This window comes from Zalophus californianus, chromosome 17, assembly GCF_009762305.2.
Source record: "Zalophus californianus isolate mZalCal1 chromosome 17, mZalCal1.pri.v2, whole genome shotgun sequence".
Classification (NCBI taxonomy): domain Eukaryota; kingdom Metazoa; phylum Chordata; class Mammalia; order Carnivora; family Otariidae; genus Zalophus; species Zalophus californianus.
In genome coordinates this window covers 2114057-2141835 of record NC_045611.1, presented here as the reverse complement: position 1 = coordinate 2141835, position 27779 = coordinate 2114057, and the positions used below count along the sequence as shown (strand labels likewise).

General features: G+C 48.9%; 2 protein-coding genes across 4 annotated transcripts in view; one reads left to right on the top strand and one right to left on the bottom strand.

Annotated features, from left to right (window-relative positions):
* The first annotated feature begins 561 nt into the window (after positions 1-561).
* On the top strand, positions 562-19085 carry MAP1LC3B (microtubule associated protein 1 light chain 3 beta). 2 transcript variants are annotated; one of them, XM_027618543.2, is made up of 5 exons: positions 562-742; positions 8252-8307; positions 11568-11674; positions 12489-12659; positions 19010-19085. In XM_027618543.2, the coding sequence occupies exons 1-5, from the start codon at positions 703-705 to the stop codon at positions 19083-19085; spliced, it is 450 nt and encodes a 149-aa protein (XP_027474344.1). In that variant the 5' UTR covers positions 562-702. The 2 variants fall into 2 exon arrangements, with proteins under 2 accessions (XP_027474344.1, XP_027474343.1); XM_027618542.2 differs by lacking the exon at positions 19010-19085 and having other exon boundaries at positions 570-742; positions 12489-13595.
* ZCCHC14 (zinc finger CCHC-type containing 14) overlaps positions 13781-27779 on the bottom strand; it is a 57052-nt gene continuing 43053 nt past the window's right edge. Inside the window, exons 6-14 of one of the 2 annotated variants that reach the window (XR_004819754.1) lie at positions 27304-27398; positions 27167-27221; positions 25918-26197; positions 23901-23992; positions 23109-23236; positions 22079-22219; positions 20520-21995; positions 19006-19452; positions 13781-16368 (exon numbers count right to left, since the gene is read on the bottom strand). Coding sequence is in view for 1 of the 2 variants with exons in the window: in XM_027618531.2 (XP_027474332.1) it covers positions 19397-19452; positions 20520-21995; positions 22079-22219; positions 23109-23236; positions 23901-23992; positions 25918-26197; positions 27167-27221; positions 27304-27398 (2323 nt within the window). In the remaining variant the exon portion in view is untranslated. Of the gene's footprint in view, positions 19453-20519; positions 21996-22078; positions 22220-23108; positions 23237-23900; positions 23993-25917; positions 26198-27166; positions 27222-27303; positions 27399-27779 lie in introns of both variants that reach the window. The other variant, XM_027618531.2, reaches the window with a different exon arrangement.

The following is a 27779-nucleotide window of genomic DNA, read 5'->3' as shown; positions in this document are numbered from 1 at the left end:
GTCCAGTAGGACGTGGGGACGTGCGGTGAACGAACGGTCTGCAGGCTGCAGGCTCCTCTCCAAGCACCTGGCACCCTCCAATGTTACTGCCCCTTCACAGAGAACTCTGCGGCTCGGGAGGATGCCCGGCGGCGGGGAGCCCGAGGGGTGTGAGCGGGAGGCCGCCGGGCCCCAACGCCCCGGAGCCACATGGGCGCAGTTCCCTAAACACACACCAGCGACAGGTACCGGCTCTGGACGAGCAACCGGCAGCCCCCAGACCCGTGGCGCTGCGGCGGGAGCACGCAACGAGTGTATTTTCGGGCCGGAGCTTTCTCGGCCGTCGGCACACGGAGGCGGCACACACGCGACGCGGGGTCAGCAAGAGGAGCTGGGCCACGCGGGAGGTCGGCACCGGAGGCGCACCGACCCTCCCGCCGCCGCGCCCGGTCAGGCCCGACCCGCGCGCCTGCGCACCGCGGAGTCTCCTCTGCGCACGCGCGCGGCCCCGCTTCCGCCACGCCCGCCATGGCGGCGGCGGCGGCGGCAGACGGCCTTGGCCCCGCCCCCCGGGACGCCGCGCCGGTCACCTGACGCAGCTGCGGACTGAAGAGACACAAGGGAAATCGCTGTCGCCACAGTCGAGGAGCTTCTGCTGCCGCCGCCACCGCCTGCAGCAGCCGGGATCCTCCGTCTCACCGCCTCCGCTTCGCCGCCCGCGCCATGCCGTCTGAGAAGACCTTCAAGCAGCGCCGCACCTTCGGTGGGTGCCGCGGCGTGGGGGGTGGTGCGCGCGCCGGAGGAGGGGCTGCAGCGGCGACCCAGGGCGGCTAGGGTCGGCGACGGCCGGGGCGAGGGCCGACGGCGGGCTGAGGGGGGAACGGGGTTTCGTGTAGGGCTGAACGGGGTGGGACCCACGAGGGGCGGAGGCGGGGACCTAAGGTGGCCGGGGATGGCGACGGCGGACCGGGGGCAGGGCTGAGCGGCCGGGGGCCGCGGCGTTGTGCAGCCGGGGGGTGGGGAGGGTCGGGGTTGGCCGAGGGCTGAAGGGATCGGGGCCGGGGCCTGAGCGGTCGGACCCAGGGAGCCCCCCCCGACCCCCGGGCCGGGTCTCGGGCGAGGGCGGCCGTCCGTGCGCTCCGGGTCGGGGCCGGGGGCCGACGTGGGGCCGGGGGCCGGGGCCTGAGCGGTCGGACCCAGGGAGCCCCCCCCACCCCCGGGCTGGGTCTCGGGCGAGGGCGGCCGTCCGTGCGCTCCGGGTCGGGGCCGGGGGCCGACGTGGGGCCGGGGGCCGGGGCCTGAGCGGTCGGACCCAGGGAGTCCCCCCCCGACCCCCGGGCCGGGTCTCGGGCGAGGGCGGCCGTCCGTGCGCTCCGGGTCGGGGCCGGGGGCCAACGTGGGGCCGGGGGCCGGGGCCTGAGCGGGGTGGGACCCTGGGAGCCCCCCTCAACCCCCCCGGCTGTGTCGCGGGCGAGGGCGGTAATCCGCCGAGGGGGTCGGGGCCAGGGCCTGTGCGCGGTCCGACCAGGAAGGCCCGCCACCGCCACCGCGGCCGGGTCGCCGTCGAGGGCGCCTGTCCGTCCAGGGCGCGCCGCGGCGCAGCTGCTGAATCACCTCTTCGTCCCCGTAGCCGTGGCTTGTGTGCTGGGTTCTCGCGTCGGCCCTGCAGTCCTGGGGGTCGCCGCCCCTCCGGAGGCGCAGACCCGCGTAAGAGGCGTGCGGGTGGGGGAGGCCGGCCGGCCAGGCTGTGACAGGTCTTTGAAGTGATGACACTTGCGTGCAAGTGACTCATCTCCAGGTGAGTCGCCTTGGTCACACGTGGCCGCTTACAAACGTCCGTCCCTTGCTCGAGAGGAGTGTGGAGGAGCCCGGAGGTGCGGCTCGGTGCACATCCCTGCGCCCTCCAGTGTAGCCCGGGTGTGGCGGCGCGTCTGGACCCTGTTGCGGCAGGAGAGCTAGGGTCAGTGGCTTCTCTTTTTGGCTTTGCCATTTGCATTCATACCTTTCCACCAGCAGTAAATCACTTCTTTCCCAGTTCAGGCCAGAAACCCGACTTGGGTTTCCTAGCATTTGGTGAAACTGAAAGTAACATTATCACAATATTTACACCACCAGAAAAATGAAGATAAGGAAGTGACTGGTGTTCCTTGAAGCAAGAGAACCTGCACGGACAACGTGGCCCCCCGGGCAGTGTGGGGGGGTGTTTGTAGCAGCTCAGGGGAGTTCCCTGAGGTCGTCCGCTTTAGGGTCTCTGGCAGCAACACGGTGCACTCCTTTTGTTTCCTGGCCTGAAGTCTACAAAGAGTTGAGCGTTCATACAGCTTGGACGTGGTGTTGTAGATCTCGTTACTAGTAATTACTCGATTGCTTGGTCCTGAGAAGCTGCCAAGCATACCTTTTCGGTCTCTTGGGGCAGTTTGTTATTTAGCAAAACTTGGTTGTGCGTTTTGTTGGAAATTTTCTCTTTAATGACCTCTTTGAACTCTCCATGTTTAAGCTTTCATGTAGCCCTGAGAGCAGCATCTGAAGCAGATTTCCCCTTGTATCTGGCTTCTGTCCTCCCTGACTCTTGCATTTAAAGTTAACTGAGGGGCGCCTGGCTGGCTTAGTGGATGGAGCGTATGAGTTCAAGCTCGATCTTGGGATTGTGAGTTCAAGCCCAACTTTGAACGTAGAGCTTACTTTAAAAAAAACACACACAATAGAAGTTAACTGGGGACATTTGTGTGGGAAAGATGCTTATTTTCTCATGACTGAAGCTATAGTTATTTTCCTTTTGCTTAGAGTATTTTTAGGTTATTCTAGAAAAATCCCTGAGGAGTAGGTGGTAAGAGTAGGAAAAGTGATGAGATTAACGTATTCTAATTCGCCTGGAGCCTGTGGCCCTGAGGGTGAACCAGGGGGTAAACCAGGAATGCCCCCATTTTTTTCCCCCCGTTAGTACATCTACAAATACTGTTTGTGGGCTTGCCCCATAGCTCACCTTTACTCCCCTCCCCACCTTTTTTTTTAAAAGATTTTATTTATTTATTTGCCAGAGAGAGACAGCCAGAGAGAGAACACAGCAGGGTAAGTGGGAGAGGGAGAAGCAGGCCTCCCGCAGAGCAGGGAGCCCGATGCGGGCTCGATCCCAGGACCCTGGGACCATGACCTGAGCCGAAGGCGGATGCTTAACGACTGAGCCATCCAGGGCCCCCCCCTCCCCTTTTTTTTTAAAGATTTTATTTATTTGTTTGACAGTGAGAGAGCACAAGCAGGGGGAGCAGTGGAGGGAGAGGGAGAAGCAGGCTCCCCGCTGAGCAGGGAGCCTAATGCAGGGCTCCGTCCCAGGACCCTGGGATCATGATCTGAGCTGAAGGCAGATGCTTAACCAACTGAGCCACCCAGGTGCCCCCCTTACCCCCTTTAAAAAGATCTCTTTAATAGTCATTTTGCAGAAAAAGATCAAATATCATTTAATGGCTACTGCCTTTCCTTGCTCCACTGCTGACAATTTACACTGATTGGTAGCCCAGTAAATGAGGGAAATCAATTCTTTGGAAAGAACCTCTTCTGTAGAACCTAAGAGCAGCCCCACTTAGCTTGAGCAGTTCTCTCTTTCCAAGTGAATGAGTTTAGCTTAATTCAGAATTGAATATAGCTCTGCTTATATCTTCTAATAAGATTGAGAGGGTTGAAGTGGACCGTGGGGCTCACCCAAAACAGCCCCTTTTTGTAGCTGAAGAAACTGGGTGGGGCCCAGAGAGGTGAAGATCATGGTCCACCTAGTGGTAGAGTCTAGACTTGCACTTTATCTTCTCCCTGCCGTGTATTTTCCCAGCCTCCGGTAGGTAGCCATCATTTTCAATACGTGAGATGAGCTAACACTAAGTCAAAAGGCATAGTGTGTCTTTGCAGGTCTGTGGAAAAATTTTATGAACTTCCAGAGTTGTGTTTGAGCAAATAATTCTGGATTTGGTATGCTCAAATGTAATAATTTTGCTTCAGCTTCTGGGATTGCCCCAGTTTATTTAATGACGCTCTTCTGCTGTGATTTAGTGGTGAGCAGGTTTAAGCTTCTCCATTAATATCAAAAAAGTTAGCATGTCTTGGGGGAAGTTTGTGTGTTGGTCTAGGATAAATAGCTCCACCTACTCTAATAGGTAGACTGTAGAGCAAGGTTTATGCCAAAACGTCGGTAGCATTCCATGAACTGAAGCTGTGTTATTACTCATTGATGAATTGGATATTATTTTTATGATTTATAGACAGATGGGGGCAATATTATGCTTCCATTTCACTCAGTTAAATAGAGTTATACTTTAAATACCCCTGGGAATCTCGAAGCAACTTTGCAAATGATATGTTGGTAAAATTAAGAGACCTTAACTCCTTTCCTTTATTCTTTTGTTTGTAAGTCTTATAAGGGTTCTTAGAGACAGGAGAAAAGGAATCTGGGAAGTATATCTTGATATGCACTTGGAAGAGTGTTTTATTTCCATTTTACAACTTTAATTTGTTTATTAACTATCTTCTGTGTGCAAGGCTGAGCCCTTGGTAAATACAAAGATGATAGAAGCAGGTCCCTGGCTGCCAGGGGCACTCCTTTGAAGAAGACAAATAATAAACAGGTCATTACAACATTTAAAAAAAAATACTTAAGTAAAACAATTGCTCATATGTGCCTTTGATTTGTGTTGTTAGTAATGTTTTTGTTAAATATACTGTTAGTCTCCAAAAATAGCTGTATACTCGAAGGAGTGAGGCACAGGCATATAGCATATTTGCTCAGTAACTCCAGGCTTACCACTGGGTTTTCACTGCAACTGGCCAAGATAGTCATGGCATTCCTTTTTTTTTTTTTTTAAAGATTTATTTATTTATTTTGAGAGAGTGAGAATGAGAGAGAGAGAGAGCACATGAGAGGGGGGAGGGTTAGAGGGAGAAGCAGACTCCCCGCCGAGCAGGGAGCCCGATGCGGGACTCGATCCCGGGACTCCAGGATCATGACCTGAGCCGAAGGCAGTCGCTTAACCAACTGAGCCACCCAGGCGCCTCTAGTCATGACTTTCCTTTGAGACTTTGGTATTACTTGTTTTTACCTTAAGGAAGTAACTTGTTTCGTACCTGTTTTTCCACCTTTAATAAAAATAATGATTTTTGTCTCTTTTGGGCCATCTTTTGGGGATAAATCAAGATAAACTTTTGATACCATAGTATAGAAATTATAGTTTCAGATTTGAAGCCTCACATTTAAGCCTATTTTGTTTTTTTCATTTTCCACTTGCCAAAACAAACCTCTTTCCTTATATTAAAAAAACTCCCCCTTCTGTCTGAATGTTTCCACTTAACTTTCAGATTTATTAGGATAAGCTTTTTTTTTTTTTTTTAATTTGAGAGAGCATGTTAAGCAGACTCTGCGCTGAGCACAGAGCCTGACACAGGGCTCGATTTCACCACCCTGAGATGGCGACCAGACTGGAAATCAAGAGTCCAGATGCTTAACCGACTAGCCGCCCAGGCACCCCCAGTTAGGATACGCTTTTAAATGTGAAGCATATTCCAGGATATATTAGAGAATTATCATTCATTTGCTAGAGTGAATTAATTGTGATTTCCTCTAACCTCTGAAATAATCTTCCCTGACAAAATGGAGGTTTTTGTTGTGAAGAGGGTGGAGAGGTAGGTCTAGATGGTAGAGCACCTTTTCCTGGGGTAGGACAGACATAGGGACAGGTCTCAAAGCCGAGAGAAACGCTGAAGGGGAATCAGTGACACCCGCAGAAATAGAGAGGGATTTGGAGGATGATGCCAGGGGAAATCGTCGTCCTCCTGTGTTTCCTTTACTCTCCGTATTCTACTAATTAACTGCTTCACTCTGGACCCTAGGTGTGTGGGTTTCCACATACCAAGCAATTTAGCTCACTGTCGTCGAATTTTTAAAAAATTTTAATTTTATTTATTTTTTGAGTAATCTCTACACCCGAAGTGGGGCTTGAACTCACGACCCTGAGATCGAGCTGAATGCTCAGCCAACTGATGCCTCTCCTACAGTTTAACTCAATTCTAATTCTGTTTATCTGGTGATAGCCTCAGATCCAACAGGTTGAGTTCAGCCCCACAATATTGCCCCTCGTCACTCACCATTCCAAACACTAACTGCAAGTGCAGTTTGTTAATTGTGCTTTTGACCAACTGGCTGTAGATCCAAGGTTCCTATGACCCCCTCATGTTTAATAAAATTGCTAGAGTGGCTCACAGGAAAACTGTTTATTTGCTAGATTACTGGCTTATTACAAAGAATATTCAAGCATTTGTTCATTTGTAATGAACAGCCTGATGAAAAGCACATAGGGTAAGGTTGGGAAGAGTCCTGAGCACAGGAGCTTCAGTCCCTGTGGAGTTTGGTATGTGCCACTCTCCCAGCACGTGGAAGCCCTAAACCCCCTCCTTTTGGTGGAGTTTTCATTACATGGGCATGACTGGTTAAATCATTGGCCATCAGTGATTAGGTCGTCCTCCAAGCCCCTTTTCCCTCCCTGGTGATTGGGGTGGGTCTGAACATTTCAAACCCCAAATCACTGTTCTTTCTCCCTGGCAACCAGTCCCCCATCCTTAGGAGCTTTCCAAAAGTTACTGCATTAACATAAACTCAGATATGGTTGATTGGGGTTTGCTATGAATAACAAGAGATGGCCCTTATCAGTACCACTCTTATCATGTAGGAAATTCCAGTGGTTTTGGAAGCTCTGCCAGGACCAAGTACATATTTTTTGTTATTAATCACTATATCATAGATCACTAGGCTAAGCTTATTATTAACAACAACTAAATTTTATCTCTATTTTCTCGTACTGAATAGGAATGCGCGTTGCTAGGAATCCCTGAGCTTGCAGTCTTCTTCTATAGCAGATATGTTAGTAATTTTATCTTAGAAGCTGATTTAGAAATGTTGGGTGGGAAAATAGAAATAGAACCTATATGTTCATATTTGAACATGGGAATTAGTCATTTTTATGAGGAATGATACTGGATGATTTTTTTTAGATCCAAAAAAATAGGCAATGGTAGAATATATTTACATAGATCATAGCATCTTTTTTCTGAAGCCACCAGGACTTCCCAGGAAGTCCATGACATTGATCATTCATATAAGTGATTATATTAAGGGAGAGGAATACAGAGATATTCTCCAAAAAAAGTATTCAACGGTAGACTTTGTGCTTTAAACTTTTTGGATGGGGAGTGGGAGGAGATGGGCACTGAGCAAAACCTTTTTTTTTTTTTAACTTTGACAGTGTGTATATTTTTTTAATTTATTTTTTATTATTATGTTAATCACCATACATTACATCATTAGTTTTTGATGTAGTGTTCCATAATTCATTGTTTGCGTATAACATCCAGTGCTCCACGCAGAACGTGCCCTCTTTAATACCCATCACCAGGCTAACCCATCCCCCCCCTCCCCTCTAGAACCCTCAGTTTGTTTTTCAGAGTCCATTGTTTCTCATGGTTCATCTCCCCCTCAGTTTACCCCCTTCATTCTTCCCCTCCTGTTATCTTCTTTTTTTTTTTGAACATATAATGTATTACTTGTTTAAAACTTTTTTTTTTTTTTTAAATCAGAGAGAGAGAGAGCTAAGCAAGGAGCCTGCTGCGGGACTCAATCCCAGGGTCCTGGGATCGTGACCCAACCTGAAGGCAGCCGCTTAAAGGACTGAGCCACCCAGGCGTCCCTGAGCAAAACTTTTTAAAAGTCAAATAGGGCATTCTCCCTGCCCCATATCTCTTTTGGGCAGTTTCTTTTCCATTAAGCACTGTATGGTTGAAAAGCAGGAAGTAATAAGAGAAAATTGCATTGAAGAGCCTATGGCTTATCTTAGATTCCTGTACCAGCTTAAACTTTGGAATATTCACAAAAATTGACTGGTTGTGGGAGTCATTGGAGGAAAGATTGGTAATGCCATGCAGTTAATCTGCTGTTTACATTTGACTGTAAGCCTGGGGTCCCAAACCCTTGAAACAAGGAATTTTGTACTCTTGGTCTTGTGTCAGTACCTGCGAGAGCCGTGTAATTGCATGTTGGTGTACTTGGATATTGTGTTTGACGTTACATATCAACTTGTGCCGGGTGTGGCTCCTCTCAGTTCTAGGGTAGATGACCTTACTGCTCTGCTCTGTCACAGCTAGGGATAGGTGACTTTAGATACGGAAACCACCAGTAAAAATTCAGGAAAAAAGCTGCATTTTGGCCCTTAATAATGCCTATGTCTCTTCCTTTTCGTTGCAGAACAAAGAGTAGAAGATGTCCGACTTATCCGAGAGCAGCATCCTACCAAAATCCCAGTAGGTAGTCTCCGGCACCTTTGTTTCAGTCGTTAACAATGTACGCAGAAGAGAGCGCTGCTTAAGTACTTTAGTACGAGGCTGCTATGTGTGCCTGCCTATGTGACAGGTTTCTACAGAGCTCCTCAGACAAGTAACCCCAGTGTCAATTTCATGACTTAGAATTGAGGTATCTTAATATACAGTTCTTTCATCTCATCACATTGTTTCCTCCTGAGTCTGAGTTTGCTGTCTTAATGTTACACACTTCACAAGTCAAATATATTTACTTGGGGGGAAAGGGCTAGAGGGGCTGGAACTGTTGGTATTTTACAGTGGAAGGAAGTGTCCACTCTCTGCTAAAGGAAGGAGTACCGCAGTAGGAGAATCAGCTCTCAGGATTGAAATGTGACTGTACATTCCAGGCTTTTTTTGATGCCTCAGGGAAGTCTGTTGTATTTGGCTGCTCTGCAGGAGATGGAGGAAAGACATTGTTCTTTCTTGTCACGTGTAAGTGCCTCAGATGCTTTTTGCTGTGCCCAGGCAGCAATACCCTCTACCCCGAATCCTTTGCTGGCAGACCCTGAAAAGGTTTCTGCTGAGGCACCAGGTCTAGGGAGAAGTGGTTAGGAGGAACTTCTGGTTTTAGATAGAGGCTGAGTCCAGGCCTTAGGTTCAAGGTTACTGAGTGATGTTGAGCTAGTTACTAAAATTCTGAAAGGGGCTGCCACATTCTTATCTGTAAAATGGGAGGAGAATCCCATCCCATGTAGTAGTTGGAAAGATTTGCCTAGTTCTGTGTACAATGTAGGTTGTTATCTCCTTCGAATGCTACAGACCATACACTCCACTGTTAAAAATTCTGTAGAAGCTTTCATGTTTGGCTTTCTGATGTGTCCCCTCAGACTAAACTGAGCGGAAAGAGAAAAGGTCCAGGGGGTTGGGGCTGTAAGGTACACAGAAAAGATGAGATGTGTCTGCCCAGGAGTTTCCCAACTATAGGATTCTACAGTAAAAGACACAGTCTCGGTTTTCCTCGGACTGCTTAGAAATTTCAGTCTGTCCTTATATTTGGGGTCAACATATGGCCCGGGGAATTTCCTTAATTTTAAGGTTTTCTTCACTTTTTGGTGCTAGCTGTTGGAAACGAATAGCCCAGCAGTCTGCCAGGATTTGTTCTGCAGCCTCCGTTTGAAAACATGAATATCTGCGTACATTAGCAGTCCTCTTTTCTGCTAGCAGTTCCAGGGTTTTTGCAGAAATCACATACTCGTACTTCCATGTATGTGCTTGTGGCTCCTGAACAAGTTTACAGGCACTCCTTATTGGGGGTCGCATGGACGGACGGGCAGCTTGCTGGCTCTCTGGTCCCCGTTCTCACTCCCCAAGGACGGCTTTTTCTTCCTTCGCTCCTGTCCATAACACTGCTGTCTAGATGCAACACTCTAGAAGGCACTTTTCAGGTCTAGCCAAATGCCTTACTCATGACTTACGCGTCTTCTCTCCCAAATTAAAAAAAGTACAGGAAAAAGAAAAAAATAAGAACTGAAAAGTCAACCCGTCATTCATAGGGGATTGCGTTCATGAATATCACGAGCACTGGAGAGTCAGGGACACCTGGAAGGAGGAGGGAGTTCAAGGCCATACTGTCCTGTGTCCCCAGGCTGCTGTTGCATCTTCCTTTAATGAAGAGGGTCTAAGGTTGGGTGATTTTTCTTCTCATCTGACTGCTTCTGCCTCTTCCTGAACCAGGAATTTAAGATTTTTTTTTTTTTAAGATGTTATTTATTCATTTGAAAGGGAGAGAGACAGAGAGAGCACAAGCAGGGGGAGAGGCAGAGGGAGAAGCAGGCTCCCCACTGAGCTGGGAGCCCGTCGTGGGACTCGATCCCAGGCCCTGGAGATCATGAACTGAGCCAAAGGTACATGCTTAACCATCTGAGCCACCCAGGTGCCCCAAAGTTAAGAGTTCTGTATTGCCGAGCGCCTGGGTGGCTCAGTCGTTAAGCGTCTGCCTTCGGCTCAGGTCATGATCCCAGGGTCCTGGGATCGAGTCCCACATTGGGCTCCCTGCTCAGCAGGAAGCCTGCTTCTCCCTCTCCCACTCCCGCTGCTTGTGTTCCTACTCTCGCTCGCTGGCTCTCTGTCAAATAAATAAATCTTTGGGGAAAAAATAAAAGATTTCTGCATTGCCTCTGATCTCTGCTGCTAGTCAAACCCAGGCAAAAGTAGTCTTAACCTACTGATTCTCCCTTGTGGCTACCGTGTTCTGAACACACCCCATGGATAAAAGTTCTTGATCTTAACAAGGAAGGGAATAGCAGTTTGATTTGGCCCTACACAGAACCCATGAGTCCCATATATAGTGGAACAATGTACAGACAAGTATCTTCCCCCTTTCTAGGGAAACATTATGCAGAGATTTCCATTCCTCTCTCTCCATTTCTGTCTCTCAGCTTCTCGTTGTTGTGGCAGGGTAGAGAGTTGCTTTACCTGGAGAAGAGTGTCTGTGGTACTCAGAAGATGATGAGGCACAGGCAGTCAGCACTCTGGCCACCTTTTGTGGTGGCTTAGAACTAGGGGAGAAATTGTTTGTCCTCTGTGGAAAGGAAGTATGGCAAGGAGCTAATGAATTTATTTCGGTTCATGATGTGGAACTATTTTTGTTCCCTGCATAGTACAAGATTCCTGACTCTTAAAACTCATTGAAGAAATAGGAGTATTTTGTCAAAATGAAAGCATCTTCAGGTCTTTCTGCGCAAAATTTGTCTCCAGAGCCAGCTGATCATTGTCTCTACTTATCAGCTATTTACTTAGGACTTTTTCCACATCAAGTAGAGAAACCAGTCTAGTGTGAAACAGACATTTGAGTATATTACTGTAATTAAGATCTCACACATTTCAGAGGAAATCGTGGTATTGCAATTGACATAGATTCAGAGCTTACGCTCTAAGCTGGTACCTAGCATCTGCTCTTTTCTGACTAGTTGGTATATTTTCATGGTTCCAAATAACAAAAAGAATATATAGCAAAATTCTTTCACCACCCTGCTCACCTCCCTGGAGGCAGTCGATTTGTCTTGTGTACTATATTCTGTAAGGGATAGAGTCTAAGCTAATAAATGATCACTATTCACAGGAGATCTGTGGGGAAACTAACAAATGTGCTGTTTCTATTTCAAACCCCGTTTTGGTATGTGCCAGTTACAACATAGGAAGTATTTCATCTCTTCGTTGTCAACGGTCATTTTAAAATCTCTCTCGTCTGGCTGCTTTTCTAGGTGATAATAGAACGGTACAAGGGTGAGAAGCAACTTCCTGTCCTGGACAAAACCAAATTCCTTGTACCTGATCATGTCAACATGAGTGAGCTCATCAAGATCATTAGGTATTTAATCACCTTTTTTTTTTCTATTTCTTTGGGTAACTGCTCATTCTGTATCAGACTTACAGATAAATCTTTAGTTCTGATTAACATCTTTGCAAGCTTAATAAAACCTAAAGATGTTTCCATCCTTCCTGAGTTTTCTTTCTTATCTGCTGGATTTCCTGTTCCTCTGATTCTTTCATCATAACATCTAGTGTAGACGTCGTCTCTCTCTTAACGATTGTATTTATTTGACAGAGAGAGAGAGCGCACACAAGTAGGCAGAGTGGCAGGCAAAGAGAGGGAGAAGCAGGCTCCCTGCTGAGCAGAGAGCCCGATGCGGGGCTCGATCCTGGGACCCTGGGACCATGACCCGAGCCGAAGGCAGATGCTTAACTGAGCCACCCAGGCGCCCCCAGATGTCTCTTAATCAGAAAAGTTTACAAGTTTTGTATGGCAAAATTAGTAAAAGATAATGTAGACTTGGTGAAATGGTAATAAATAGTTTGTAAATTATAGTTTGAGCCGTTTCTCTCATTAGACACTAATGGCTGTTCAGAGAGCATACTAATTTAAAACTGGCCCGGGGAATACAGTAGGAGATAATACAGTAAGAATAATCTACTAAGAATTACCACTAATACCAGTCATGAATGTAATCCTAGGAAATGTCCTGTGCTTTATGAAAAGTTTTTAGTTAGGAGAGTCATCATCAGTAGGCACACACATTATTTTGCCAGAAGCAGCATTCACAAAAGCTTTATACTTTTCTATCAATGGGGGTGGGTGATATTTTTCCATGTCCCCTGCATATTGATGTGTCCTCTTTCAATAGGAGACGCTTACAGCTCAACGCTAACCAAGCCTTCTTCCTGCTAGTGAATGGACACAGCATGGTGAGTGTGTCCACACCGATTTCTGAAGTGTATGAAAGTGAGAAGGACGAAGACGGATTCCTGTATATGGTGTACGCTTCTCAGGAGACATTTGGAGTGAAACTGTCTGTGTAAGACTAGAAAAATGCATCTGTCCTTGAATTTTTTTAAACCCTTACCAAGGAGAAAAAAAGGGATATTACCAACTGAAATTGATGAGTTCATCCAATCACAGATCATCAAAACAGTAGTGTTCCTGCCTAGGAGTTTTAGGAAGTTGTTTTGTACTGTAAGCAGAAAAACTGAGCTCCAAGTGAGCACATTCAGCTTTGGAAAACTACATGATTTAACCTAGGCTGTTTTGTTTTCAAATTTAGAAGTTTAAAAATAAAATACTTTGCATTCTAAGTTGCCAATAAAATAGACCTTTACATTATTTTAATGCTCCTTCCCTATTAGGAACCTGCAATTTAAGCATTCAGAGAGACATTCTTTACGAGGTTCACTGAACCAGCCAACTTTTTGTAGAAGGGTTTCTATTCAACTGGGGAAATACCTGTAAGAGGATCTTTTAAGTTGTCAAGCATAGTGGTCCCCCGCCCCTCCCATGTGCTATAATCATTGGCAAAAAGCTGGGAAAATGGGGGTTAGGAAAACTCTGAACTGCTGCTCAAGGTTCCCGCTCGTGTACGCGTCCTGTGAGCCTGAGAGCTGGCGAGTTCTTGTTTGCTTCTCTCAACGATAACAGAAAAGCACCACTACTCAGTAAGAACCTTGAATAATTTAAAATTTTGGTCTAGTTTCTCAGAGGGCCCAGAGAAAGAACATGTGACGTTTCTCCTGGTTTGTATATTCTCTAAGAAGTCAAACTGCTGTCCGCTTTGGTAAAGAAACAAGCTGTTCTATCCGTTTCATTCCTTAACTACAGTGCTAGAAACTACAGAACACGGAAACTAAAGCATTAAAATTCAGATGCACTCCCTCTACCTTTTGGCCTAAAGCTGTAGATGATCCATGTTTTATGTTAAATGTGTGACTCTTATTAAAAAGTTACATTTTTAAGAATATTTCAGTTGTCTTTGTAGGTAAACCAACCATCAAAGTTCCTCCACTCCCGAGTGCATGTCAGTTGTGAAGAAAACAGTAGCAAAAGGAGACCTAGTGCTCTTCACAGATACTCATGTCAGAAGTTAAACATTTTCCGAGTTCAACTAGAATAACCAACGCTTCCTACTACCTGCATGGGGTTTACTCTTTACTGTTTTTGTGGGAATAGCACAGAAAGATCACAGACCACTTTAGACTGTACTGTAGCAGGTCATGATTCACCTTTGTGTAGTTAGGTGTGTGTGGTATACCTGTTGTACCTGTTAGTGGAAGTTACTTATTAACGGAGGGGGGGAAGCAATAGTACCGCATATGGGCACTTGACCCCTGACCTTCAGCTGCTCTTCCCGCTGCATGCATCTGTCCACACGGCTAACTTTTAATATGTGTTTTTACATAATGTAAATTCTTAATCGGCCTGTCTTGTTTAGATTGTATACATCATTATATCTGACATTCTTGTAACTACTGTGTGATCAGTAAGATTCCTAGAAGAAATTCTGCTTTTTAAAAAAAGTACCATGCAGAGAGGGGTGACTTCTGATCCCACATGAGTGGGTGGTCACTAGGATCTCTAAACCAAGTACATTTCTAATGAACTAAGGTGAATAAAGGCACAACTAAAAACTCATGAAGCTCAATTTAATGGATCGGTATTTGATACTTGACAATGCTGTCTACGGTCTACTCTCCCAAGCCCCGGGGGTGGTGGCAGTGGGGGTGGGGGGCGGAGGGGCACCCACCTCGGAAGGTCTCTGCCTTGTCCCAGGCACCTTCCTCACCTCGGTCAAGGTTCCGCCAGCTGGTCTTGTCTCTGCACAAGTAAACTCTCCTGAGAAGTAAAAGGCACAAAGAGGATGGATGGACATGAGACCTGGGTGTTTGTGGGAATCAACACTTGAAAACCTGCCACTACGAATGAAAAAGTAAAACACAGCAGGTGTTTTGAGAGTGTGTTGAGTGGTCAAGGAGGCATTATGTGGTTTGTGGTACCTCGTGCTGCATCAGGGAAAGACACGGTACAAACGTCGGCCGAGTAGTGGCCAGCATTACTCATTTGAGAAACTGCGCCCGTTCCAAATTTAAGCAGGCACTTAAAATGTTTTTGTGGAAGAATCCAGGGAGCAAGATGAGGACATGTTCTGCTTCCCCGCGTCTGTTGCTCTGGCGTAAGCCTGGCCTGACCGAACGGCAAGTCAGAGGGGCTGCCGTTGGCCCCAAGTATGGGCCAGTTGCGTGTCTCCTGACAGGAGCCCTAATGGCTGGAACTGTGTGTGCATGAACAGTTTCCTCGGGGTGGCCACAGGCCTGACAAGACCAAGAGGCCCTGGGGACCTCTGGTGGGGAAAAGGCACCAGGTTTCTCCTTCTGGTGCCTGGCGCTGCTCATGAGAACACCACAGTCCTGGGCCAGCTTGTGCTCATCGGACCACCGCCATTCCGAATCCAGAAATGCCAGGGCACGTTCATACCATGTCGTACCACGTTGTTTATAGAGACGTTCCAAAGAAACTTGACATCAATTCATGCCAGTCTTGATTTCTTAGGGAACCTAGAGCTGGAACATCCCAAACCAAGGGTTAATGTTTCTGGTCATAGCAAGGATATTTTTTAAAACCCGGGAAACTGGATAGAAAATGGATTTAAAACCATGTATCTCTTTTGTCAAGTGGAGAAGGCAGAAAGGGTTGACTCCCTAGTTTGCAGATCAAGAATTGCAATTTATTTGAAAAGATGTGTGCTTCATATTCTATGAGACAAAGACCTAATAAAATGAAACAGATTTTTTTAATTTTTATTTTCAGTACATTAAATTTACTCATAAAAACATTCTAAAAATGTACAATTTTTCCTTTTTAACAAAGTATAATAAAACATAAAAACTTCAAAAACAATACTTAACATTTACAATTCAAAATCAAATTAGCAGAATATTAAATATTTACAAAACTATATCTTTTAAAAATATTTATAAAGTTACATGCAATTTTGTAGAATTGACATAAAAGAATGGCTCAAAAATGGGAGAATTTTCCTTCATTCCTAAAAAGAAAATCTGTCCAATATAAGCTGTGAAGATTCTCGAATACACGAGGTCTCTGGTTTCAGTACCAAAGCCTTCATTGTGCATGTAAGAACTTAATGTATGTGAGGGGCTTGTTACAATCCCCGGGACTGACTGATGAGCCACACTGAGCTCCCCTCCCCCCAGAACAGTGTAGTCAAGTTGACCTTTGGCCTCAACCAGCAAGTATGTGGTTTTGCGAGTGCTGATTAAAAGAATTTCTTCATTCAGAACCTCAGGACTTTGCAAACTGAGCCTCTCCAGAACCCACGGCTTTCAACGTCACCTGCACTTTGGAAAGGACGCCCGCCTGCTCAGGTTCCACAGGCCCATCCTCTGGGAAGGACACGGTTTCCCTTACCATCCTTAAGACTCAATATATACGCCACCAGTAACCAGTATGTAAAACTAGCAAGGCATCAAATAACCCATCACAGAAGCAAGAAGAGTACAAAATGACAGGGAGTGGGGAGGGTGCAACCTGACCGCGCTGGGCCAGCGCTCCCCAGCGCCACTGGAGCGAGGCCAGGGCGGCCCCGGGCAGCGGGCAGATCCGATCGGCTGGCGCTCCGCCTGGGACGAGCTGCGGTTGCTGTGGGACGCTGCGCAGAGTCGCTGCCGCTGCTCCGCACCTCCACACGGTGTAGTGCAAACCAGCTACAGTGACTTCTAAAGAGGGAATTAGAACACGGACCCTACTAACTACTATATTCACAAGCCGGCTCCCGTAATCTGGAGATTATAGGTGATGCTGGTTGGCTTTTTCTTTTGTTTGTTTTTTAATACCCAATCACACATACCTGCTTTGAAGAAAATAATTTTGTTGTTAAGTGCTAGCTCCCATTTCCTCAGTGCTCACTAGCAATTACGAGTTTTAACATTTAAACACTTTTCCAATTTTCAATATTACCAAGAAAAGAAGGTAGAAAATTGTTTGCTTAAAAAAAAAAATTAAATAGTTGTTTTATCCCAACACTGTATTCTACTTCAATCTGTACATTCCACTTCCCCCATTCTTGGGAGACAGAAAATGGTCATAGAAACTTTGAAATACGACAGACTACACAGAGCAAAGTGGCTGTGCCACACCTACCTGGTTGCTACAGCATTTGCAAACCGAGCCCATGATTTCAGGAAAATGACTACATGGTTGAAAGGGTCAGTCAGATCTGTGTTTCTAAGAAGATGAGGCCATCTGAAGAAATGCAAAATGCTCTTCAGGCTTACTGACTTTGGTTGCTTTTGGAGAGAAATTTATCAGAGATTACACTGCCAGCAAACACTCCCAAGTCCCAGTATTCACTTGGGAAGAGTCTCACAGATCGGCAGCTGGATGCTCTGTGTCCCGTGTACCTCACGTTTACGTTTTACAATTCTCACCTTGGAATGGCCTCACTGGAGACACCACACCGCACATGCACTTTCAAAGACAAGTGGGAATTTTTCTAAGACCTTTGATGACTGGAACACAGCCACACAATGTCTGGACTTATTTACCTCAATCTGAATGTCCTACTTCAAATCGAAGCTCCTATTTTAATTTTTTGTTGACTGGAACACACTAACCTCTAATATTTATCAAAATAGTCATAAGGGTAACAACAGACACTTTCATTCCCCAATACTGACCACTAAAACAAAAACCCTAAATATGATTTTTTTTCTTTTGTTATGAGACAGTTTTCAACAATTTCACTGTGTTGAAATAGGATTTATTTAAAATATTTCTTTGTTTAAAAAACCAAAAAATTTAAAAGTTTGGCTTTCAGCACATGTCCAGGCCACCGTAACGGCCTTCAGAAATATTAAAATCGTAAACATCAGTGGACACTCCCAAGTCTTCCTTTAACATCATATGACAAGTTCCAGGCTCGTACTCTTTAAGGCAAAGTTGTGTCAGTTCTCATTATTTTGACATTTTGTAGTGTTTATAATTAAGAGATCAATGTAACATTCCCCCAAAAAGTTGTTGTAAGCATCACCATCACTTCAAAACTGTATATAATACTGTGTACCAGGAAGAGAGAGAAGCATACAGAGGTCTGTCAATTCTGCATTGCATAGAAATGAAACTCTACTAAAATAAAACTCTAAAAAACTCTACTAAAAGCCTGTCATAAAAAAAAAAGTAACTCTGCCTTAGTTTCCGCTAGGAAACTGATCATAAAATTTGAAGCCTCACATCACAGTGCCTCAAATTCTAGGGTATTCTTTTTGATTTACACCAATTCGGCATGAGGCTGATTGTCCCATTTTAAGAAAGCTCTGAATATTTTTTTTTTTAAATAAATATTCAACTGCAGAATCCCTGGGCAAGGCCTTACCAATCAACATTTTAATACTGAAGGCTTTAGTGTTAATAATATCTGAGCAGAAAATTCCCTTTTGGCTTTAAAGGTTTAAGTCCCTAAATTTCAGACCAAGCAGCTTTCATTGTAATGGGGTGAAACAGAGCTGTATAGTGAGGACTTACTTCCCACTTTGGATAAAACTAGACTTCTGCAGATCTTGTAGCTCTGTCCTGTTGGTGTGGGCTCTTTCAGAGTCTTACCACTTTCTATTGTAGTTTTCAGGTAATTTTTAGCAGAACTAACCACTAATACACAGCCTAATACAAAAGAAGCTGACAGGAGAACGTTTCAAATCTTTTGCTCATAAATTATAGGACTGTATTATTGTTGAAACGTCTGTCTCAAGTGTGAATCCATTAGCAGTAAGCCTTGGGGTCCTTGGGAGATCCGTGAGAGAGAAAAGAACTTGCCAACTTTGCTAAGGATGTGTAGCATCCGTCAGAGCCAGTCACGAAGGCCATGTGGTCACCATGTCTCGGTGAGAGCTCTGTCGCGGTGGAAGATGACAGGACTTCAAGCTACTGAAGGGCCGGGAAGGAAGGGATTCTCAAAGCTTTGACAACTAGGGATTCTCTGGGACTTGGACCCTTAGATATTAAGTTGTTGCGAGTAACTATGTCTATTTAATAACGTAGTTTAAATTTATTCGCAGAAAAAAAAATTAAAAACTTCAAACTGCTACAAGTGTTTTAAGGAGGGAAAGAAATGCTAAAATCTCTGTTGTGTACCAAGTCACGTAGCCTGCTGGTGCCAGCTCCTTAAAAACGGGTTCTCTGAGTGTCTGCACTGACTGGTCTCAGGGAGTCTGTCTCCCCGAGCGGCAGAGACTGACATCAGTTTACATTCTTCTGGAGTGCAATCCTTAAAAAGCCCAGAGAGATTAGTGTCTAACCACTTGAGGAACAAAAAACAAAAAACAAAACAAAACAAAACAAAAGGCGACATTTTCCCTCACCCAGGGGTATCAAGAGTCCGACTGGTGGAACTCCACGTGGAGAACTCCAACCTGCAGTTCTCGATTCCGATCTTGCGTAGCTGCCCGGGAATTACGTGTGAGCCTGGAAGGACCGATGACGGCAATGCTCCTCGGGAGACGGAGGTCTCTACATCACAACCACGGTGGAGGCGCCAACCAGGCGAGTCCTGACGTCAAGCTCCAATCTAGGATTTTGGCAATAAAACTGAGTTTGATGCACTCCTACGCTAGGTTTTCTATCCAGTCTAGTAAAGTAAAGCACCTTTGGATTAAAAATATTAAGCTCAACAGCAACTAGACTTCTCAGTTTTGTATTTAATTTTCCTTATGTCTCCATGGCTTAATAGTGTTCTGCTGCCAGAGAAAAATATCAGTCTGTGGAGTCCAGACTTTCTGCTGGAGGGGCATATTTCAACCTAAAAGTACCTAGAGAGAGGGGGGGGGAGAAAGAGATCAAATTTGAATCACTGTGCAATTACTACCAACAACTGAGCTGTCCAAAGTTCTTTCCAGAGTCACTGGTCAAGAGGCGGGTGCTGGAAATCTGGACTCTACCTGTTGTACCCACTCCCAGCTCCTCACTTCCACCCCCAAAACTAGACACTACAAGTGGATCAACGCAAGGGGTGACACGGCCGGTCACCAGTCCGGTTCTCTATTCTTCGGGGGCTCGGCCAGGCTGGGGGCTGGGGACGCCTGAACCTCACCACGGGCCTGGGTCCGCTGCTTCAGGACATAGCCTCAGGGTGGGAACAGCCCACAGCCACCCCCACCTGCCACCAGAGTCGTCTCTAACGCTCTCTGGGTGGCCAAGATGCACAGGCGGGTGTAGGAATCCCAGGTCTGGGGCAACCGTCAGGCATCTACAGAGACCAGGGCACTTGTCCAGGCTGCACCGTATCACAGAGCTGGGAGAGACGCTCCTCCTGCCTAGTGTAATCTCCCTTCCAAAGCCACCAGCAAGAACGAACTTGTGTCACCGCCACAGCAGATACACACTTGAACTGGACTAGAGACAAAAGAGAGCACGTGGAAGTGGGGGGGGGAGGTGGCACGTGGCAGCACAGCCAACAGCGACATCGCGCGGCCACGCTCCACCAGCCTGACCGCCACGGAGGCAGAGAGCGGGCGCAGGACAGCCAGCCGCAGCATCCGCACGCCCGCGCCAGGCCCTCGGCTTTCAGCCGCACGCGCTGCCCCGGCTAACGCGGGGGCCACACAGGCCCTCTCCCCAGCCGGCCGGTGCCCTCTGCGAGGAGGAGCAGGCTGCAGTCCACGGACAGCTTCGAGACAAAGTGACCCTCTCGGAGGGCTTCACAGCCCACCCAGAACTACACACTTTTCCCAACAGCATTCAAAACATTAGTTTTTGCTTTAAAGAGCAGCGAGTTCACTACTGTTTTCGTACAGAGGGGAGCTCCGCGCGCCTCTCTCCTGGGCGCGCCGCCGCACCGCCACCCGGCGCGGCCCGCTCTGCGGCCGCCCACCTTTACCTTGCCGATTGAAGTCCATGGACGGCTGCTTGCAGTCCTGAGCGCGGTGCCCGGTGGCCCCGCAGTTGTAACACGACAGATTGCCGCTCTTCTTGTGGCCGGAGCCGTTGCTGCTGCCCACCAGCCCCGGGGCCTGGTACACGCCCGCCGCGCCCGCCATGAAGCTCTGCATGGGCGGCACGGCGAAGGCCGACTGGCCGCCCAGGACGGGCTCGGGAGGCACGCTGCCGCCGTAGGGCGAGTGCACCACGGGGAAGGCGCCGCCGCCGTACTGCTGGGCGCCCACGTAGCCGCTGCCGCACACGGGGCTGAAGGGCAGGAAGGGGAAGGGGAACACGGACGGCCCCGAGAACGGGTGCTGGAAGTAGTTGGCGTAGCTGACGGTCAGGCCGCTGGAGCCGCAGCTGCCGCTGCACCCGCACGACGTGCACACGACGCAGCCGGGCGGCGGGGCGGGCGTGGGCTGCTGGGGCGCCGCCGCCTGCTGCTGCTGATGGTGGTGGTGGTGGTGGTGGTTCTGGGTGGGGGCGGGGAGGCTCCCCGGGGAGCCGCCGCCCCCGCCCCCGCCGCCCCCGCCGCTGTAGAAGCTGCTTTCAGGGGCCGAGGAGAGCGCGGGGCTGGAGCTGGGGGCCGGGCAGCTGGGCACAGAGGCCATGCTGGCGAAGGACGTGGGCGGGTGGCTGCTGGAGGAGGCAGTGTTGCTGCTGGCGCAGAAGCTGCCCTGCAGGGGCCCCACGGGCACACTGCTCATCGCAGAGAAGGCAGCTTTGGTGTTGGTGTACAGAGCAGTCCGGGGGTTTATTATTGCAGGGGGCACGCTTATTTGCACATTATTCGAACAGGGAGTTTGCCCAGAAATGGCAGAATCCGCAGGGACAGATGAAGACACCAGAAGTTTGATGGGCGGCCGAGCCACGTGGAAGACGGCGCTGGACGTCCCCGGGGCAGCGGTGCTCGCCTCCCCCGCCAGGGCCGGCTGCGGGGCCGGCTTCATCACCCTGTCCAGCGCAGCCGTGTGCACGACTTTGGCGCGGGGACCGAAGGAGACGGTGGGTGACACGGAGCTGCTCTCGGCCAGTGCGGAGAGCACCTGCAGGGGCTGCTGGGGGGTGGGCGTGGGTGCTGCGTCGATCACGGCGTGGCCGAAGTTCTTGTCCACTTTGATGCCGCCTCTTGGTCCCGAGAGTTTACTCCTTTCTTCTAGAGACAGCAGTGAGTGCACGGACGGCGGGAGGAGCTTCATGTCCGCGCCCCCCCTTTCGGACTTGTGCACAGAATTCAGCATCCGGATGGGTGCCAGGTGCGAGGCCGCGGCCATCATCTGGGGGGGGAGGGGGTGGTGGCCCGCTGGACTGGAGCCTGCCTCGTTCTGCACCGGGAGAACCTGGGCCGTGGGTCTGGCGGAACTTGAAGCAAAATGGTTCAGTAGCATGACAGGCTTCTCCTTCTCCGAGCCCTCCAAGTGCATCTCCACACCTAGAGATGGAAACACAGCGGTCAGCACAGCGCCCCGGGCCAGGGCAGGGGCAGCAGCGCGCTCCCAGGCCGGGCGTCCTTACGTCTGTCGTTCTCCTCGGCGCTGTCCGAGCTCTCTTCCCGGGCCTGCACCCCCATCGGGCTGGGTGAGGAGCTGGAGCATTCCGAGGAGCTGCCCTCCCGGGCCGTCTGGTGAGGGGGCTGCTCCACTTCTACCCGCAGCGCTGCGGAAAAGGGGCACCGACAGGGGTCGCGCCGGCCAGTGTCGACCGCGCCCTCCCCACCCGCCTCGGCGCACGCCCATCCCGCTGACCCGTGCACCAGCCCCGGGGAGGCGGCTGCTGTCACTCCTGCTTCAGACAGGACCCGAGGACTCGGAGAAAACAAAGCTGGCCGAGGCCCCACTCACAACCTTGGAGAAGAAGCGACAAGGGGCGCCCAGCCACCACGGTGCTACCGAAGTCATCTCCCAACACTGAGGGACACCCCATTTTACGAGGCCAAGGGATGGAAGACCCTTTTAGTCAAATAGCCACTGAAAGGATAGACTGGCATGTTTTTCTCCCTGGCGTCCTGCCACTCTTGCTACTCCCACAGTGTAAAGGAAACCACGGGCCAGCCGTCGCCGGCATCCAGCACCCCGACTGCAGAGGCAAGGGCAGGGAGCCTCCGGGGGAGGGGGCGGCTCAGAGCCCAGGGCCCACGGCTCCCAGGCGCTGCACGACGGGGAAGCTGCGCTCTCGCACTCTGGGGAGTTTCAAGACAGCCCTTCGAGGCAGGGACCTACAAGGACCTGTCTGCACCCTCCTGGGGAAGAAGCGTATCTTCATCTGTTTGGGGTACCTCCTTCTCCTTCCCTCTGGCCGTGCAGCTGCTGGATCTAATTCTTTTGCCCAAACAACTTCACGTGAGTCACCGGTCTCTAGGTTCTAAACCAAATGTCCCTTCTGTTTTCTAATGGTGGAAATGATGAAAGCTAAAATAATGAGCAGTCACTGTAAATTCTAAAAATGGGCAAATGGCAAAAGGCTGTGTGTGGTCTGGAGTCTAATAACTATCCTCCAAAGGAGGAGCCCGCGATGCCCCCCTCAAGGCCACCCCGCCCTCACCCACCTGCAGCGTGGGGGCCTCGCACGGTCTGCACGGGCCCGACGTGGCTGGTGGGGGGGACGCGGGCCACTCCGCTGCTGGTGACTGGGGGTGGGGCTGCAGGGTTCAGGCACCGTTTCTCTGACTTCTCCCTGTGCCACAAGAGAGCACGTGAACGAGTGAGCGTTCAGGTCTTCTGCTAGAGAACCGTTTCCTGTTGCCCAAGCTCTGCTCTCTTGCACAGATTCCATTCTAAGGTGACCGCCCCCAAATACCCTCAGAGGTGGAAAGCAATGCATTCTGACTTGTCGGATTTGCCGCAAACGGCCCTTCCCAGCACACCCAAACCACATCCTAGAACTGTGAAAGCATTAATGAAGCTCTGATAAGCAATCAAAGTAATCCAATCAAGGGCATTTAGCTAAGTGCTAGCTAGCACCTGTTCAGTGCAGAGGCGCTCTAAGAGCGACCCCCTGGCTGAACACAGGCCCCTGAGATGACCCACCTCAGAATATCCCTAGGCCCCGTACGACCACTGGGATACTTCCAACCAGCACAGTTACCAAAAAGGGGGAAGATGCCACACGTCCTCACCTTCCCTCTTTAAATAAAGCCCCACACACTGCCTCCTCGCTGAAAGCCTCTCCTCAATGACCTCTCCTTTGTTCCGCTTCAGGTGAACTCTTTCACCTCCCAGGCCACCCAATAGTCACCCTACATTTGGGGGCCTCCATCCAATCGAGAAACCCCATTTAGATACCACATTCAGTACATTAGGAATGAAAAGAAACAGACATTTCGCAGTTTCACACTTACTTCTCCAGCTCTAGCTGAGTCTTGAGTTTTTTCTTTGCTCCCATTGTGAGGGATTCAAATTTATTTAGATCTTCCTCAGTAAGGCTCAGAAACTTGCACAGAAGAAACACATTACAAAGTTATTGAGAATCATAGGACTCTGAAAACAAAGAACTTGCAGTATAACTTAATAAATGTATTCTACCAGTAGCATACACAAACAGATCAAACCTAACTGGATAATAAAAGCCTTGGGAACAGGGGCGCCTGGGTGGCTCGGTCATTAGGCACCTGCCTTCGGCTCAGGTCATGATCCCAGGGTCCTGGGACTGAGCCCAGCATTGGGCTCCCTGCTCAGAGAGGAGCCTGCCTCTCCCTCTCCCATTCCCCCTGCTTGTGTTCGCTCTCTCTCACTCACTCTGTCAAATACATAAATAAAATCTTAAAAAAAGAGAAAAGAAAAAGAAGCCCTGGGAACACCAAAACAGTCCATTGCTAAATAATGTGGTGTCCCTCATTCAAAACATGAAATGCTCACTTTCCATATGAGGCTCACCGGCCACGTCCACTGGGCCTTCCGCACACGGCCTGGAGAAGATGGGGCACCTGGAAGGTCCGCACTATGCGGGCAGGGGACTAAAGAACATGTCCTGCAGTTTCCACTTCTACAGAGACTGGGTCTGTGGACATGTCCCCCTCCTGTCCAGGGGCCCACCCCCTGGGGTAAATGCAAGCCGTTTATCCTCCTCCAGAAAGGAGAACTCTTTAACAGCTCTTTTGTCTCACAATCACCATCATTTTAGGGGCAAAGCAACTTTGTTGGGAAGCAAGTGACCCAGAAAAGCAGATGCCACCTGAACTGAATGGCTAATTAACCCGTGGGTCTTATACCAAGCAGACACAACACTGTGGTTCGCACGACACTTCATAACAGGATTGTGATTTTATGGCTAAAATTCAACTCCTACATTACATTAAAACTTTTTTAAACTGATCATGAGACAAAGTTGGCAATATCTATTGTTTTTTAGAATTTATGCATCCTAAGACAAGAGTCTTACAAATATACTTAAAAGCGGTTTATTATGTACTAAAAGCTTGATTTCTAGATTCAACTGCAGATTTTTGGACAAATAAGATATTTATATACATAAAAGCACCAAGTGATTGTATCCAGCAAGGGGCATCAGAGCTCAAACACCACCATCGGTCAAATTTAGTTTTCTCAGTGACACCAAGACTTCAGAAATTCCAGAATTTTCTTTAACAACAAAAAAGTGCTCATCAAAACTCCTCTGTTGTAAAAAATAATTTCCAGGGCGCCTGGGTTGCTCAGTTGGTTAAGCGTCCGACTGCTGATTTCAGCTCAGGTGGTGATCTCAAAGTTGTGAGATCAGCCCTAGGGTGGGCTCTGCGTTCAGCGGGGAGTTTGAGATTCTCTCTCCCTCTGCCCCTCCTCTCTCTCTTCAAAAAAAAAAAAAAAAAAAAAAAACCCCGAAACTTCGTAGGACTGCTTGAAAGACATAAAATCCATCTATTACTTTCAACTGTATGACCCTCAATCGAGCCAGATCATCAATGGGCTGCTCCCTCGGATGCAAGTATTTGGGCACCTTGTAAAACAGGCCCTTCTGGCACTGAGTTCCCGCACACGCACAGCCCAGGCTGAAGGGCATCTAACAAAGGGCGCGAGTGCACCAGAATTCACCATTTCTTCCAAAATGGCTGCTGGGGATACAATGTCCTTCATATCATGTAGAGTATCTAACACGTGAAAACCCCAGACTATCTTAAAAAAAAAAAAAAAAGCTGTTTGTTTACAACCAGTCCTGTTCGAATTTTTGCTTTGGCTGCAGGGAGCCTTCCAATCCACATCCACCGCCACTCCCCGTGGGCATGCAGGACTCCAGGCACACATATAGGCATCGAATAGCAGGCCACGGGATTTCCACATCATGGACAGTCTAGACACCCACCTCAAGGCCCCTAGGAACGACGTCAGAGGAGGACTATGTTGCCTGCCCGGTCATCCACATACCTTCTCCATGGTGAGCTGTTTGAAGACAGGGTAGTACTTGTGCAAGCGCAGCTTCCTAAGCCAGTCTAAGATCCCGTTCTGCTCCTGGGTCTGAGGGGTCTGCAGACTGGAGGGCATCAGGATGGCTGGCGAGCTGTCCATCTGGGCCCGGTAGGCCAACGCCGAGCCTGCACCCCCCGCGTGGGAGCAGTGGGGCAAGGTGGCCGCGCTGGCCGAGTGCTGCATGTGGTGCTGGGCACTGCTTTGAGAGGAGGGGATGCCGGCCACGCCACACACAGGCCTGTGGGGACAGCAGACAGGTGGTCTTCCCGGGACCACGGCCTCCTTCCCGGACACACGGTGGACAGTGGGCAGAAGCCGGCTCCCACGTGCTGGGCTGCATCCGAGGCCACGCCTACTGCCAGCATCAGAGCCCTTTCCTGCCACTGCCACCCCCCCGCCCCCCGGAGGCCTCTTTGGGTATGCACATGTACATGGACATGCACCCGTGCATACAGGTGCGTCCGCGTGGACGGGCTTGAGGAGGCACAGCTGTGCATGCGCATGTGTGGCTGAGCTGCCCAGTCTCTGTTGTTCAATCATAGCATGATACTGAAAATCATACATTACAACTGACTCCTCAATCTTTAACGTTTGAATGAACTTTCTGTGAGAGGGAGTCCCAGCAGCAGGCTGGAAGGAACACTCCACATTCTGCTTTCTGCCCTTGACCCTTCCACCCCAGACCACAAACCCGCATGTTCACGGTGTACTCAGTATGTAGCAGGCAGGGGGTAAAGGGGAAAGTGAGCACTTTGGAAGCCCTTACCGCCTGACTGCCTCTTCACACAAGCGTCCGTGCGTGTGTGTCACTGTCTGTGACGCTGGCCCACCTGTCTGTCACACAACCACCATCAGGCCTCCTGCTGATGGAGGACCCTGGGAGCAGTGGCTCTGCCACCTCATGGGCACAATCGCTCCCTGGGAGCTTATAAAAATGAAGATTCTCTGAAATTCTGCTGTCCTAGGGTGCACAGGGCCCGGAAATCAGCGTTTGCAATGAGGGTCCTTGGAAATTCCAACTCTAGTGGCCCAGAGGACCACTTCTTTTTTTACATGGAGAAATCGTAGACTGGAGTATCTCTATCCAAATCCCCTCACAATATTATTCAAGACTAAGACCAAAAATGACTTCACTCTACAAACATTTATACACAGGCAGAAGTAACCTCTATGCGGATGTGAAACGTGCTGGTTCCAGATGCCTCACCTTCCAGACGCGCCCATCATGGTACCCACTTTAGAGAGGGAAGGGGTGCCAGGACCTGCAAGGTAAGACAAATGTCAGAAAGGTGGCAGACAATCAAGTTGTTTTTATCTTTACATAATCACATTTCACAAACTCACTTGGACTTTGAAGCTGTTGGGTGGGAGATGAAGTGCTGAAAAATTTCTTGACGTGGTCATTTTTTAACACGTGAGAAGGTAATGAAGCCAAATACCTAAAAATTAAACAAAGTGGTTTTATCAGCATTAAAATGGTTATTACCAAAAACTAACTCAGAGTGAAATTTTACTTTTCAGTTAAGAGAAATACCCATGAGAGGAAAAAAGTAAACAGAAGCACCACAACACCCATATTCCCCCTGCTTCGACTCCATTCTTGTCTGAGTCCTATCGTTTCCCTGAGCCCCTTCCCCACACCCACCGCCTCCCACCACGGTGGGCGCAGCGGGCTAGCACGAGAGCACAGTCGGGCCCGTCGCAGTCTCCTGCAGCACGCGGCAGCTGGGCTACACCCGAGTCATTGGTTCCAGGAAGCCGGCCTGCTCGCTGGCCCACCCAGGGTGTGCTCAACGGCCAGGAGACACTAGCTGACGGGA